Genomic DNA, 16,100 nt, shown 5'->3' with positions numbered 1-16,100 from the left:
CGAAGGGGCGTCTATTGTAGTGGTACAAAATATTGTATATATGCAAAGGTGCAAATTGGTTAGGCGCGGTGATCTGGTCTGTTGTGGACTTTCCTGCCCGAAGCTGAACTTGGCAGTGGCAATCGTGGCACCGAGATATTGGCAATGTGAAGCAATTTCTATGGATAGGGTACCACCATCTCGGTTGATTACCCAAGGGTAAAGTTTGCAAATATTACGGCTATTGACCAAATCCGTTGTGTTGAGCAAAATTGGTAGGTACTCTAGCAGCAGTATTTGCTCGGTTTGTTCTAGAGATCGTATCGAGGTGCTCCGATTTAGATGAAACTTTCAGCGTTTGTTTTTTTCTATACATGAGATGAACTCATGCCAAATATGAGCCCTCTACGACAAAGTGAAGTCGGGTAAAACGGGCATTGAAGTTTGAGATCCAAAAATCATAAAAAAATTAAAACTGTTCGCATTTGCGTAAAACTTTATAAATTCCTACGCTCTTAGTTACATTTAAAGGTCTTTTGAAGCCTTTCAAAATGTGCCATTAACATCTAGGATTGGTTAGACTTTTTCTCATCGTTTCTCACCTCATCGTTGTTAAGTTTTTGGCCAATCGCAGTTTTTCTCATAGTTTTACGATTTTTCTATAACAAACTTTTAATACCGTTAAATTTTGCCCTGTAGGCCAAAAAGACAGTACTTTTTGGTCTCAATTTTGACATATTCGGAATACATGGGAAATTCCACGTTAGTTTAAGATGTTGTTGTTATGAATTTAATTTATAAAATAAGTTATTGAAATATTTCTGAAAGAAAAAGATTGATTTAGTTTACCCTGTGATCAATAGGGGAAATATACCCTTTCTAATCAAACACCTATCTTCGTCATATGAAGAGTTTGATGCTCGATTTAAGCTCCAAAAATACTATTTAGGCTATAAACTTACCAGGAACAGCACCGCCTCAAGTAAGCACGCAAATTTTGGCCATTTACTGGCCAAAAAGATCAAATTTAATGCACTTTTGATCATAATTTCTATTTTGCGCGATCATTTCTCATCATTTTGGTGGCACACACATCCACACGCAAGGTGAGAGGTTAACTGCTAAACGAATGTCGCCATCAATATCTTTTCACTTACGCTAACGATTTCAAAGCGCTTAAGGTATAAAATTGCTTCCAACTACCGGCAACATATTCTTATGCACATTAGCTAGTCACTCACTTGAAAAGTAATCCCGAAACATGTAAACAATTAGCAAGCGCCATCAAAAAACAAACACGCCAAGTCTTTTGACGTTTGAATTTTGACGACCCATTCCAATCGAAGGCTGAAGAAAACCGAAGACAAATAAAGAACAAAGGGTGGCCACCAACACCACCAGCAGCGCCGTTTGGAGTAAACCAGTGATGCCAGGAAATTTTCTCTATAAATGCTACTTTTCGTGAGTGTTCGCTTAAAATTTCATTAATTTTGGCAGCACTAAACAGACCAAAAAGAGCGCTGGAAAAAAAAGAACTAAGCTGAAAATAAGAAAATGGGCGTGGCCCAATGTACTCGACTGATTAGAATACATTATGGAAATATTTTTTTTAAACGCTTGTAATAGGAATAACATAACTATTATTAAAAGTAAAAATAAACAGAAATGTTCACAAAAAGTTGCTCTACTCGTTGGTGTATTTGGTTGTAGTAAATTTTAAGGAACACTCCAGATTATCCAGCACCATTCAAACACGACCGCTTATTAGGCTTAAAATGGGTATATTTCCTCTACGTCAAATTTTGTATCAAGATTTGCCTACCTGTTTTACCCCTAATCCGACAAAATGCTAAAAAATATTTTAATTATTTCTAAATGGCATTTTCTTCAATCAAATTTAAAATCCCAAAAAACCTCAAATTAGCGTGAAATTTCCCAAGGATTCCGAATATGTAAAAATTGAGACCAAAAAGTGCCGTCTTGATGGCCTACAGTGCAAAAGTTACCGTTGTAAGATATTTGTGATAGAAAAATCGTGAAACTATGAGAAAACTGCTATGGGCAAAGATTTAATACCGTAGGCTTATAGTCCATAAAATTCCTTAACTTTTGACCTATGGGAGTATGGGTATTGAAGGCTGATACAAAAAGTTATTAAGGTTTAAAAAAGTCATTTTTTAACAGTAATTTACAAAATCTATGAGAAAAGTCAAACCAATCCTGGATGTTAATGGCACATTTTAAAGTACTTCTAAAGACCTTTCGAATGCATCTAAGAGAATCGAAATTGATAAAGTTTACCAAAAATGCGAGCATGTTATAAAAAAAATCATGGTTTTTGGACTTCAAACTTCTATGCCCGTTTTACCCAACTTCCCTTTGTCGTAGAGGGCTCATATTTGGCATGAGTTCATCTCATGTATAAACAAACAAACGTTCAAAAGTTTCATCCAAATCGGAGCACCTCGTTACGACCTGTTACACTTTGGTGAAAAACTCGCTCTTAAGATCCCTTCCACCCCGGGATTTAAAGTGATAACCTTCTATTGTGACTTGGACATGATTCTTTGGGGTAGCTTATAGATGAAAAATTTGGTATGATACTATAAAAACACAAAAATCACCCTAAAGGATCTGTTCCATTCTTCAACGAACAGAACTCCGATTGAGTTGAACAAATTTATTCAAAACATAAATTATAATCACAATATAAAATCTAGCTATTATAATGTCCTCTCAGCATAAACCTATTCTAGACAAAGGTGTCGCACCATCAACTCCAACAAAAATTGTGTTGATATTAGTGGTATTCTTTGTTTGGTTCCACATTATTTGTCACAATTTGTACATATGTAAACAAAACAGCTGTCAATTTTGGATAGGGTGGCAATGTATGTAGATTAGTAAGGTAAGGCGGATTGCCCAGCTGTCAAAATAGTTAGATATCATGAACAGCCATGCCAGATGTACAGATAAATCTGTATTTTACAGATTTTTCGATCCCAAAAATCACAAAAATCTGGACATAAAGTTTTTTCAAAGGATTATATTTTAAAGTTTCAACAATTTAATGATAAAATTATGCTTTAATATGATTAAAAAGCTTAAATAATCTGCTATTAAAAATTAAAAATGTCTTCTATGGCTTCGAATTCGACATGATACAGAAAAAATACAGATTAATTTTCAAGAAAATACAGATCTCCCACAAAATAACTATGCATTGAGCACGAAACCCGAATTTTGTAAAAAGATTTTCAGAAAAGTGAAAATTTTAACCATTTTTCGGGCAAATTTCACCGGATTTTTTCTGTAGGGTTGTGTTAAGCATGTCAAACTCCCGCCTTACCTTATCTAATCTACATTCCTTGATAGGGTGCAAGCTTACCCAGTGAGAAAACTGCCAACTTTCTTGCTGGGTAAATGCAAACTATCAGTTCAAAGCAGAGCATTTTGACACTTTAAGGTGAAAAGGGAAGATAGCGCCATATTGACACAACGACTCCAGTTTTTGGATGCACCTTTAAAGAAAAGTTGCGTAACTGCAAATTTTGTTTTTTTTTTTTTTTTTTGCAGACGCTAAGTAAGCAATCTGTTGAGTTCAGAATGTTGAAGTTGAACAGAAGTTGTTCACGAACTGGTGTCCCGTTTCACCTTAAATGCAAACATCCAGCTCATTTCGCTTTAAAACAATTTAAACATTCACAAGAGGTAGTGAGATGAACCGCTTTGCCTCAGTAAGTTTTAAGAATCAATTCCAAAATTTAATATTTTGTTACAACTGATTTGTAAACAAATTGTTTACAGCGGCACCAAAAAATGTCTAACCATGCAGATGGCGCAACAGTTTTGTCTAATAATTTCGTTCATTCGCACCGTTGAAAGTGCCCAATCCGTCCTTAAAACGGAAACGGAAGGTTACCTTTCTTGTATTGATACCCATTCTGGCCATCCGCTTCAACCGGAGGCAGATACCCGTTGTTGGTACTCTCCGTGGTTTGCGGCGTCGGGCTCTCGCAGTTCGGGCCCTGCCCGCCATTGGTACAGCAGTACGGCGGAACACCTCCGGCAGGACAGCTCGGCCGGGACGTTGTCGTCGTAGCACAGCTAGGCCCCTGACCACCGTTCGTGCAGCAGTACGGTGGGACTCCTCCGAAAGGACACGTGGGTTTGGAGGTCGTCGTCGGTGGGGGTCTTCTCGTTGTGGTGGTGCAGCTTGGTCCTTGACCTCCGTTTGTACAGCAGTACGGTGGGACTCCGCCCGCAGGGCAGGTTGGTTTGTAGGTCGTCGGAGCAGGTCGGCGTGTAGTTGTGGTGGTGCGACGGGTGGTCGTTGTGGTTCGGCGTGTAGTTGTGGTCGGAGGTCGTACCGTTTGGACGACACAGCTGGGTCCGATTCCTCCGTTGGTACAGCAGAACGGCGGTTCTCCTCCCAGGGGACAAGGTTTGTACGATGGCGCTGGGGTGGTTCTCCGGGTTGTTGTCGTTGGACGACGCGTTGTGGTGGTAGTTCTACGCGTTGTTGTCGTAGGTTTACGTGTAGTAGTAGTTGTTCTACGAGTCGTTGTGGTGGGCTGAAGATAGAAATAACCCTAGGTAATATACAGATGACTATGACTACCCAAGATCTTTAAACACTAGACTGACCCGTGTAGTTGGACGCGTTGTGGTGGTTGTTCTACGGGTAGTGGTTGTGGGCTTCCGAGTAGTCGTTGTAGTTCTCTGCGAAAAAAAACTCAGTATAAGTACCGTACACACTTAGATTTTCTTACCGAATTCGGTAAATTTTAACGAATTTTCAACTGCTGAACAGTTCGGTAAACTGAAAACTATCGAAATCGGTAAAAAAAACTACCGAAATTCTGTGATGTAGTTCATTATTAGGTTTTACAGCGTGACATCACGAGCGCACACGCACGCACATTTTTGCTGAGACACACGTGCAAAAAATGTAAACAGTGCAGCCAAGCTGTCAAATTTCTAACCTAAAAATTGAGTCGGCGTAAAACCTAATTGTTCATCGTACAACGTATTTTCGGAAAAATTTTGTTCATTTTGACAGATCGTTTACCGATCTGAAATTTACCAATTTTTCAACTACCGAATTTGGTAAAAAAAACTAACTTGTTTACTTACCCTGGTGGTGGTTGTTGGCCTGGTTGCCGTCGTGGTTCTCTGGAAATTTGATGTAACATTACTGAATTACACAACATTTAGGATTCAATCAAATCTCACCTTTGTAGTGGTAGTCGTCGGCTTTCGGGTAGTCGTTGTGGTTCGACGTGTAGTAGTCGTGGGACGTCTAGTCGTAATGGTTGTTCTCCTAGTGGTGGTCGTTGGCTTGGCCGTAGTCACGACCTCGCAGTTTGGTCCTTGTCCACCGTTTGTGCAACAATAGGGAAGTTCTCCCCCGTAAGGACAAGATGGCGGCTGCACTTCACAGTTCGGGCCATCTCCGCCATTGGTACAGCAATAGGGCGGCACCGCTCCATTAGAGCAGTACGGTTGGATGGAGCAATCTGGGCCGTCGCCTCCGTTAGTACAACAGTAAGGCTCTACGCCTCCGTTGGAGCATCCGCTTTGGTAAACCGGAAGTTCGCAGTACGGACCGTCACCTCCGTTAGTACAGCAATAAGGAGGAACTCCTCCATAGGGACACGTCGCTGGTTGAATCGGGACGGAAACCGGTGGATGGTAGACAATCTCCACGGAAGGTCCGTACTCGATGGCCGGTTGATACACTATACAATACGGACCTTGACCACCGTTTGTACAGCAGTATGGCGGAACACCTCCATAAGGACAAGGACCTGGAACAATACAGTTGGGACCAGTGCCACCGTTCGAACAACAGTAAGGCGGGGCAGCTCCGTTGAGGCAGAATGGTGCATTCTGGATCGTGCAGTACGGTGGAGTTCCTCCGTTGGAGCAGAATTGAGGTTGTGGCGGAGCAGGTATGGGGTTGTACACCGGTGTTGGTGGCGGCTTCGGCTGAGATTGAATAACCGGGGTTGGTGGTGGCTTCGGCTTTGGAACAACACAATCGGGTCCAACTCCTCCGTTAGTGCAACAATACGGCATAACTCCTCCGTTTTCACAAACGAACGGCAACGGAATCTCACAGTCCGGACCAACTCTTCCATTTTCACAGCAAAACGGAGGGATACCTCCATTGGCACATGAAATCTGCGGCGAAGACAGCGGTCCAGGGATCTCACAATTCGGTCCAACTCCACCGTTGGTGCAACTGACTACAGGTTTGGGGACTTCACAGTCTGGACCGGATCCACCGTTAGTGCAGCAGAACGGAAGCTGACCTCCATTCGAACAACCTGGCTTCGGCGTTGTTGCCGGGGTAGCTGGTGCTACTGACGAGGAAGATATTGTTAGTGCACAGTTTGGCCACTTTCCACCTCCTGGACAGCTTGGTTCGTCAATAGTTATTGATGTAGATTCTACGGAGCAGTCCGGACCACTTCCACCATTCGCACAAAACGGTATTGACGGCTTCGAATCTTGATATCCATCCGGTCCTAGAACCGAGGTAGCCCCAACCACACCCACGACCGCTAGCACCATCCATAGAAGACGTTTACCCTAAAAAACATCCCATAAATCAGCAAAATTTTTCCCAACAAACTCATCTTCAAACTGGTTACCATTTTGATCACACTTTCACTGCTCCAAAAACACAAAACTCACTAGTTCACCATCACTCGAATCAGAACCCAAAACGCGACTGAGCGTCCATTCTGGGCCACATCTCATATTTATACATTTGAGGACGCCCCTCGCGTAAGGATATTTGACATTTGGCCGCGGATATCTGGTCTACATTTGCATTCGGCGGGTCCACCCCAAAGCCAGACTAATGATAACGGTTGAAGAAGATCCAAAAATTGGCAAGACGCCACTTCGCTGCTGCGACATCTTTCTCAAAACAAGAAAAAAAAATCTGCAAACATTAGCATAAATTTTGGTCTGCCCCGGCAGCACCGGTTCCGGCCAAGGACGAAGATTCTTTTGCAAAACGAGATGCAACCTATGCTTTTAATAGGATCCCGGCAGATATTGCTTCACTGGGGGCGAAACTTTCAGTTTCATTTCAGAAGTTGATCTAGATTGTTATCAAACTTTGTTGCAAAATTATTCGGAAAAGCGGTCCAACAGGAAGGTAATTCTTCAAAGGATTATCTCAATACGTCCAAACCGGTTCTACCACACCTGCAGTCATATTTCATTTCCACACCGCGAATTCGTTGCATTTGATCGACCAAACAATATCAAGGACAACTGCTTCATCTTCGCTGAATCTACTGTTAGAAAAATCGGACCAACGGACTTTCTAGTTGGGCGACTCCTGCAGATTTTAGTTTCTTGACATTTGCCAGCGATGTTTTACGAGGACGAAGTTTGACCGAATCGTGGGATCGACGTGTTAAATTAAGATTGAATTAGGAAATTTGCATCTCACCCGTTGCTGGCTGCAACCGTTTTGCGACAGATTTTTATGGCGATGCACCTGAACGCGTCGATTGGGTTCGTCGCCATTAAAGAAGGCAGTAAATCTTTCTAGGTCGTGGTCATTGATGGGTTTGGAAGCATCCTTGGGGGAGATATTTGCAGTATTTTTAATCGCTTTTCCGATTATAAAAGCAACTATGTTTTGTTTGATGGATCATTTAGGAAGAATGTTTCATCAAGAAATGTGGCATATCACAATGTTTTAGCATGGTTTTGAGTACGTGTAAAAAAATTGGAGAAATTTTAATTGACATGAGACTAAAGTTGCCAAAATTGGCCAAATTTACAATTTTGCGCAATTATTTCCTGAACCGTCCGAATTTCAAAAAGTGCTCAACGAAATCACTAAAGTAGCTTAATTGTCTCATCACAGAAAAAATGTAAGTTTGGAAAGTGTTGTTTTGAAAGGTTGAATAAAACCAATATTATGATGCAATTTTACCTCTATTAAGCTTGAAAAAGTGACATTACAACAGAATAGTGGTAAAATTACATGTTTTCAGATATAAAATTACACATTTTTTCTGACATAAGATATGCATCTCTTCCCAGATGTACAGTCCAGACTCGATTATCCGAAGCCTCGATTATCCGAAGTTTCGATTATTCGATTACCCGAAGGTTTTTATGGGACTTCGGATAATCGAATCACGAACTAAAACCATTTTTTAGTGTTTTTTTTTTATTTTCTTGTTAGTAACATAAATTTGAGTTCTGCGAACAAATTTGAGTCAAATTTGAATAGTTGAACGCCCATTAAATAATAAAATTCAGTTTTTTCAACGTTTAATCACCGCCATTTTGGCCACAATTTTGGATTTTAAGCTCAACAAAAAATCTACAACGAAAAAAATATATTTTTTCATGATTCGATTATCCGAAGCAAAATGTTTCCTATGAATTTGAATAATCGAGTCTGAGCTGTAAATTAACATGATGTTACTGTGTTTCGGAGAAATCCGTTGTGCAAAAAAATACCGCATCGATCTGAAGAAAAGATTCATGAAGTTGAACAACTCCATGTAGTAGTATTGGTAGTATTGGTTTTATGAACAGTGAGTGTAATTTGGACTTTATATAAATAAAGTTATCATAATTGTGGACAAAAGATGAATTTTTTGCATTTAATGATTGCATTTGGCACAAAATTAATCATTTTTCAACTGTGTTTTTAGTTTCTTCAACCGTGAGTGAGTTATGTGGCGATATAACCACGGCAAATAGTCTCCCTGGCAGTCGTGTTAAGATGAGAATTTTAATTTTGAAGCAAAATTACTACTGATTTAAGTAAAGGAAACCGTTTTGATGTTGATACAGTCTTTCAGTAATGCCATCTCTAAAAAAATAGAACTGAGAAAATTATTTTATATTCAAGTTCAAGCGAAAGCTAGCAGCATTATATTTAAATAACCAAAGTTTCTTTAAAAATAGCTATAATTTTTAGCAAATATGTAGCTGTCGGATTTCTTTGAGGTAATAAAATTGCACAGATACTGTAGATTTAGATTGGTATGTTACAGATTTTGCACAAAATAAAGTTGCATGTAACAACAAAAGTTTACCAGTTAAAAATCGTTAATTATATATGTGTCATTCCGCTTCAATCGATCATAAAAAACATCAAAATTGGATTTAACATTGCTCCGTTGCTGTAAATCGGTGTGACATTGATAGGATTTCAGTTTATTTTTGGAATCTTTTCCAATTACTATGGTTCTACTAAAGATTAAAGACTGGACTAGGCCACACATAGTCCGGGCACTATCTTTGAAAAAAAGTTTTTTCGATAGTGCTTTAAAAAATAGTTGTGTTGAAATTTTTTATTTTGATTTCCGTGGTGAATTTGATAGTCATAGTTTTTCTTGTTAAAATGTAATTTAAGGTGTTCAATTTTTATTTCTACGTAAAATTTAATAATGAGAAAAAAATAAATGTTTATATTCAGTTAACTAAATTTATAAGCTTTTTAACAAAACACATATAAGTTTTGGGTTAAATTGTTTAAAAAGTCACAATTTTGCTTGAAATTCGATAAAACTAGTTTTGTTTATTACATTATCGATTCATATTGTATTTCAAACTGAATTCGAAGCACGAATCAAAAGTTTTTACTTTAAATATAAAATTTGTTCTACTGAAAATTTCTATCAATTTCAAATGTAAATTTTCGCAAAAAAAAGAAAAAAAACTGTAAGGTAGTGCCAAAAGGTGTAGGTGGTCCAATTGGAATGAAAATCAAGACGTTTGATCATTTTTATGGGATCAATAGTCCCTCTAAATTGGAAATTGATCAAAAAAGTTGATTTCGATTGCTGCTACGTTTAAGGTAAAAATGACCCACGAGATGAGTATCTTATCCCTCTCAAATCTTTGCCCTTGTTCCTAGTCAAAATTGGAATTCTGTCCAAATTTTCACAATTTATTCAACGTCCTTTACGGTGTGCTCGATATTCAATAAAAACCAAAAAAAAACTTTGCATTGTTGTCACTCTTCATACGAAAGAAGTTTCAATCTTGTCACACTCTGCAAAGCGACAACTGCCCTAAGGGAATTTAGTCAGAAAGCGATTTGTCATATGGGTCATTCCACCCGAAGCGGAACAGCACTTGAAAATTACCATCTCCGATTCTGCTCAAATTTGGCAGAGCTGTTAAGACTATCAAAACATGCAAAAATCCCGAATTTCATCCAAATCGGACCACCCCCTCCATTTTTATACCCTCCCAAAAAAATCAACTTTTTGACGATTTTTGAGCAAAACCCCTATCTTCAAACGACGATAACTCAGGAACCGCAAATCTTAGAGGGTCGGTCTTAGACTCAATTTTGAAGGAAATTGGACGTAGAATCCATTTCCGTGATCAAAATTTAGATTTAAATATGTTTTCTACCTGTATTGCGCAATTGAAAACTTTAAATGGCCGTATCTCAAAACAGCCCTATTTATTTTTTGAATTTGACCTCACCATCGTATTCCCCGGCCCATTTTACATAAAAATCACTTATCGACAAAAAGGAATATGTTTCGTTCCAGAGATATCGAATTTTAAAGTTTTGAGTATTTGAGATTACCTAAATTAGCTACACTCGCCGCATCTGCTAGAAGCACTCGGGCGCGTTGATCAATAATTACTACCTGGTGTTCTGTATGATGAATTATTTTTATTTTTTCATACGATTTTGAGATAATTAATCCCTTGAACAATCTATTTTTTGTTTAAGAATTATTTATTGGGTAATTTTAAATGCATTGTTTTTCCTGATCTCAGTGTCTTTGAACCATATTAAGTAAATTTTGAACTTTTAATATTTATTTGCAAATGCTACAGCGTTTTTACAATATAATTTTATCACTTTCATATCATTAGGAAAAATGTGAAAATAATATAATTTCATATTTTTCCTAATTCCTAATTTCTTCTTTTATTTGAAGCGAGAATAAATGTAGAGCTGGCTGTAGTAGATGAAATAATTCTCATGGGTTGCCATGTGCGGTAGCGAAATAGTGCCATTCAGCAAAAATTTCAAAATCTCCCATACGGTTTGAAAGATTGATCATATAAACCGTTTTTTTATATTGTGAGCCAGTTTCATCTGAATAATTGATATTTTCTTTCAATTCTGATACATTTAATTTCAAAAACAAAACCATATTTTTTCTGATAGGTACATGTGGACACAGCTGCATCGTCTACCAAGATTTCGAAATGATTGAAAAACAAAAAAAATCAAAAACAAGAAACCAACACAACTGAATTTGATCTTAATCAGATCATAAATAAAATTAATCTTTGTGATTTTCTCACATTTTTCAGTTTTATACTTTCCAGAAATCCTCCTCCTTAATCATGCTTCACGAGAGTTTAATTCATGTAAATTCATAATTTTTAACACGATAATGTATAGTACACTTTTTCTTAAGAAGTGTTACTTACAAGATCAATTGCAATTTCCTGCTAGCTCTGCGTGAATTCCATTCTGCCCTGTATTGCGTGTCGTTCTTGCTCTGTCCTGTGGGCTAGCACATAAATGCACCGTATACTTTTTTTTAAATTTAAGATTATACAGCAGTTTCCTACTAATTAACTAATGATTATTTGGGATGAAATCTTATTTCAATAAATAAACAGGTAGCAGTTATTGATCAACGCGCCCTTCTAGCATATGCGGCGAGTATAGCTAATTTAGGTAATCTCAAACACTCAAAACTTTAAAATTCGATATCTCTGGAACGAAACATATTCCTTTCTGTCGATAAGTGATTCTTATGTAAAATTGGCCGGGGAATACGATGGTGAGGTCAAATTTAAAAAATAAATAGGGCTGTTTTGAGATACGACCATTTAAAGTTTTCAATTGCGCAATACAGGTATAAAACATATTTTAATCTAAATTTTGATCACGGAAATGGATTCTACGTCCAATTTCCTTCAAAATTGAGTCTAAGACCGACCCTCTAAGATTTGCGGTTCCTGAGTTATCGTCGTTTGAAGATAGGGGTTTTGCTCAAAAATCGCCAAAAAGTCGATTTTTTGGGAGGGTACAAAAATGGAAGGGGTGGTCCGATTTGGATGAAATTCGGGATTTTTGCATGTTTTGATAGTCTCAACAGCTCTGCCAAATTTGAGCAGAATCGGAGATGGTAATTTTCAAATTTGCATTTTTTCTTGCACACGCCAGGTGGAATGACCCATATGTAAATGCAGAATGCAAAAAACGCGTTTGTAATTGTTTACAAGCATGTGCTTATTTTTGGTAATTCAACGTCAAACATTTGAAAGCGCTTTTCTCGAAACGTGGGGGGGGGGCGAACAAAAAATAGTAAATTTATTATTTTAAGCCTGATTATCGAAATATTGAGACTAAAAATATGGAAAAATGCTTTAAGGGGTTACAAACACACAAAAATGTCAAAGGTTGACATTAATGTCAAATTTGTTATGTTCAGAGCATTTAAAAAACATTTTCATTTATTGTCAAAACAAATTTGAAGACATTTGGATGAAGAAGTGCTGAGATACTGCCGCTCTAATCTAGTCCGTCCCATATGTAAAAAGTGAGTGCTGAGATAACGCTGTGAGAAGCTCAAAAAAAGTTTCACCATTTTTCTCATGCTAAACCAACAATTTCTATATAATTTTCGATACAGTTAATTCGATATCAGTTTAAAAAACACCACTTTCATAAGTTTGATTTAAAAAACTAACAATATGAAGGTAAATTTGTGGAATTTTCAACAAGAGACCGACTTGACTTTATTTGTCCATAAATAAAGGCGGGTCAGTCATGGTATCAAGGTAGGCTTGAACATTTACACCAGAGGTTCAACTGTCATTTCCAGGTTTGTTTTGGTAGTTTTCCAAGTAATTAATGGTCACCAAATGATACAAATTTGTTTATTTCAGATTTTTATAGAATTCCAAGATATAAAAATATGACCAGCAACGACACCAGAAATTGTCAAATTACTACAGAAGCAAATGACATATGAATGCAAATCTCAACTGCTAAAACCTTGAAATTAAAAATTCGCTTTTCGGAGGTGGAATCTCTTCCAGAACCAGGATTAAGCCTATTCATTCAAGACAAAATAGAATTGATTGTATGGTGTAGATATTAGCCATAACGGTATTCATTTTATTTTTCCTATTCGTGGTTTTCCCTTGAAAAAGAAAAAAAAATCACAAAAGGTTTGGATTATTTTGTTTTTAATATTTAAATGTTTCTTCGGAAATGTACAGATGATGACGTTTTAAAGCTTCACGTATTCATAAAGACATACTCTGTGAAGTTTAAACAATTCTGCATCCACTCAAACAATTTGCAAGATGTTTTTGTATGGGGAACTGACTTGCCTTTATTTTCCATATGGGACTGCACGAAAGTCATATTTATTTAGGAATTTTTAGAACAAACATTACTTGTTTATTCAATAGGCTAAAATAACATGTAAAAACAAGTCTTTTGTGAAGTTTATCTCATTTTTGACATAAATACATATGGGACGGACTAGATTGGAGCGGCAGTATACCTATTTGAAGTTTCAAAAAACGGGTGTCACGATATCTCAACACTACTCAAACCAAATCGGCTCAATTTGTTGGTGAAGGCTCGTTAAACCGGTTCCGTATGCATGACGAAGGCGAATTTTCAAAAAGCTTATTCAAAGAAAATATTTATATGTTTTTCATTAAAAAAAAAGTCATCAATTAATTTGTATTTTTTTAACGGAATCGACGTAACACCTTATAATGTGGCCCTCTTAAACCTTGCGGTTTCGTCAACGGATCCACAGGCGTGTATCGTTCTTTTTGCGACAAGACTCCGCCTCCCGGGTCTCCTAAGTGTGAAGGTATGGGCACGGGGAGAGGGCACCGAATTTTTTATCCCAAATTTCAGCCAATTTGGTCAATCCGAGTAGTGCGATGCTTGTGGGACGCGCAGTCCTGTTTTTTCGTGTTATTTTCCGTCTCTTTTGTGTCGCTATTTGTGTACATGGGATGATTGGATTTCTTCTTCTTCTTTTTTCATTTATTTTTTGTTCGCGCGTTCGTTGGCCGATGAATTTTATTTTTGTTCTCTTTATAAAGTTTTCGATAGAAACGATCCGATTTTTGTTTTTTGAGACAAGCAAGTGGTATTGCTGGATTAAATCCTTTCCATATCATCGAGGATCGGAAGGCACGTCGACGGATATGTTTTAAGGCTTATGATATAAAATAATTTTAATGAATTAAGCCCTTCCTACAACACCGTTGATCGGAAGGCACGCCGATGGAGAATTTCTAGAGAATCGCGGTCTAATTAATACTATATTTAAATCCCTAGATATCTTCCCTAGGTATCTTTCCGCAGCCGGCTGCCTAAGATTTTTAAAATTTCAACCGATAAACAAATTGCTCATGGTCGCATCACCTACCACAGTGAATCCTGGCCTCAAACCCATCTTACTAACCCCTCAAAACTCATGTGATACCTTGTCGGAGACGCAGCTGATTTAGCGGTCCCATCACTCAAGTATCGGCTAACATTCCCATCCACTTCCCCGTGTCTTACCACTGGTCGTGGCCGGCGTCGGTATTGATCAGCACGATAGGGACCTTTAAAAATTGCGAAATGGATTGGTTCCTACTCTTCATCTGTGGTGCACGGAGCAATGTTTGGGGGTCCTGGTCAATAACGAAGTAGCAGCTACGGGTAGACACCAATGCTATGCTTTGCTAAATTTCAGCCAATTTGGTCAATCCCTTCTCTAGATATCGAGGCACCCGTAAATCAAATTGGTGTTTCGAGAAAAACGCTCAGCAAGTTTGACAGTTCGCATTGCGCATTTTTAGTTGATTTAATAAATCTGGAGCAACATTTGAAAAGGGAGCATAAGCATTTTGACAGCTGCAATAGTTTTGCATTTTCCGAGACAACAAGTAACTATTTAAAAAAAATCCCTCAAATTGTTGAAAGGTAACTGGGGAGGCCAACTATTTCCTGATGCTCGAGAATCAGCGAAAAAGTTCAAACTGTCAAAATGCTTATCCGCCCTTTTTTAGTGTTGCTCCAGACATTTTCTATACAGTCAAGACTCGATTATCCGAAGTATAAAAAAATAGAAATAACAAGCCTTGGTCTCAACATTTGAATGAAAAAAGTGTTTAAAGTGCATTTTACACGTGCCTAATTGTTTTGCAATTATTAGTTTTCAAAACATCCAAGTATAACAGTTTTTTTTTTGCAAAAAAAAAACTTTGTGGGGTGCTGTACATTCAAATTCCACAAAATTGAAAATATTTTTGATCGATCCCAGACATGCTAAATATGATTTTAAACGCAGGAAAATGCATTTCTTATTGTTTTCAGTTGGTTAGACTTCTATTTCCTTTAACTTTTTGAAGTATTTTGAAAAAAATTTGCCCCCTGATTTTTCAAACCGATTTTGAAGGGGGCGACATAAACTTTGAAAAATATTTGCAACGGCCTTATTTCATTTTCTTGTTTGTAACATCAAATTCAAGTTCTGCGATCCTATTTTAGTCAAGTTTGAATAGTTGATTGCCTATTAAATTAAAAAAAAGATGATATAAAGGATATAAAAATTCTAAATCAATTTGGAGTTGTTTACGGGTCAAAAATAAGAAAAGGAAAAAAAAGAATGCGTGATTCGATTATCCGAAGTGAAATTTTTCCAAGGCCTTCGGATAATCGAGTCTGAACTATAATATGAAATCTTGTGACCCCTTAAACATCATTACAATTATGCTACTTAAAAATGACAAAGCATCAATGAATTTATTAAAATACTAATTTTTCTTGGAAAAAAATCAAAGTTAGTAGAAAGATTAAAAAGTCTCTATTTAATTTTTAATGCACAAATAATAAGCTTATACATTGTTTTCTGATTAAATTACAATCTATTTTGCAAGTTATTTCAATGCAAAATTTTAAAGTTAGTAAAAAGTTATTTTTTTAGGATATTTCGAAGAGGAGACAAAAACCTGAAATAAAATTAGCAATGCCATAACATTGTATTTAAGAATGACGAATTAACTTTTAATGTCTACATTTTTTTTCCTCTCGTTTCAAGTTTTTCAACTCTCAATTC

The 16,100-nt window shown here is 37.3% G+C and overlaps 1 protein-coding gene across 1 annotated transcript; it reads right to left on the bottom strand.

Annotated features, from left to right (window-relative positions):
* Positions 1-3,807: 3,807 nt before the first annotated feature.
* On the bottom strand, positions 3,808-6,711 carry LOC6051888 (mucin-2). Its single transcript, XM_001868212.2, has 5 exons — positions 6,639-6,711; positions 5,215-6,576; positions 5,116-5,154; positions 4,627-4,701; positions 3,808-4,553 (listed from the first exon to the last, which is right to left on the bottom strand). Exons 1-5 carry the CDS (start codon positions 6,639-6,641, stop codon positions 3,879-3,881), a joined length of 2,154 nt encoding a protein of 717 aa, XP_001868247.2. The 5' UTR covers positions 6,642-6,711; the 3' UTR covers positions 3,808-3,878.
* Between the last annotated feature and the right edge of the window lie 9,389 nt (positions 6,712-16,100).

This window comes from Culex quinquefasciatus, chromosome 3, assembly GCF_015732765.1.
Source record: "Culex quinquefasciatus strain JHB chromosome 3, VPISU_Cqui_1.0_pri_paternal, whole genome shotgun sequence".
NCBI classification, from domain to species: Eukaryota; Metazoa; Arthropoda; class Insecta; order Diptera; family Culicidae; genus Culex; species Culex quinquefasciatus.
This window is presented reverse-complemented; position numbering and strand designations above follow the sequence as displayed.

Excerpts from the sequence above, each read along its gene's own strand:
- LOC6051888 (XM_001868212.2), bottom strand. Across the intron at positions 4,702-5,115 it reads GGCCAACAACCACCACCAGG|AGAACTACAACGACTACTCG; the intron begins GTAAGTAAACAA and ends TTTTTTTCGCAG. Across the intron at positions 4,554-4,626 it reads CAACGCGTCCAACTACACGG|CCCACCACAACGACTCGTAG; the intron begins GTCAGTCTAGTG and ends TTCTATCTTCAG.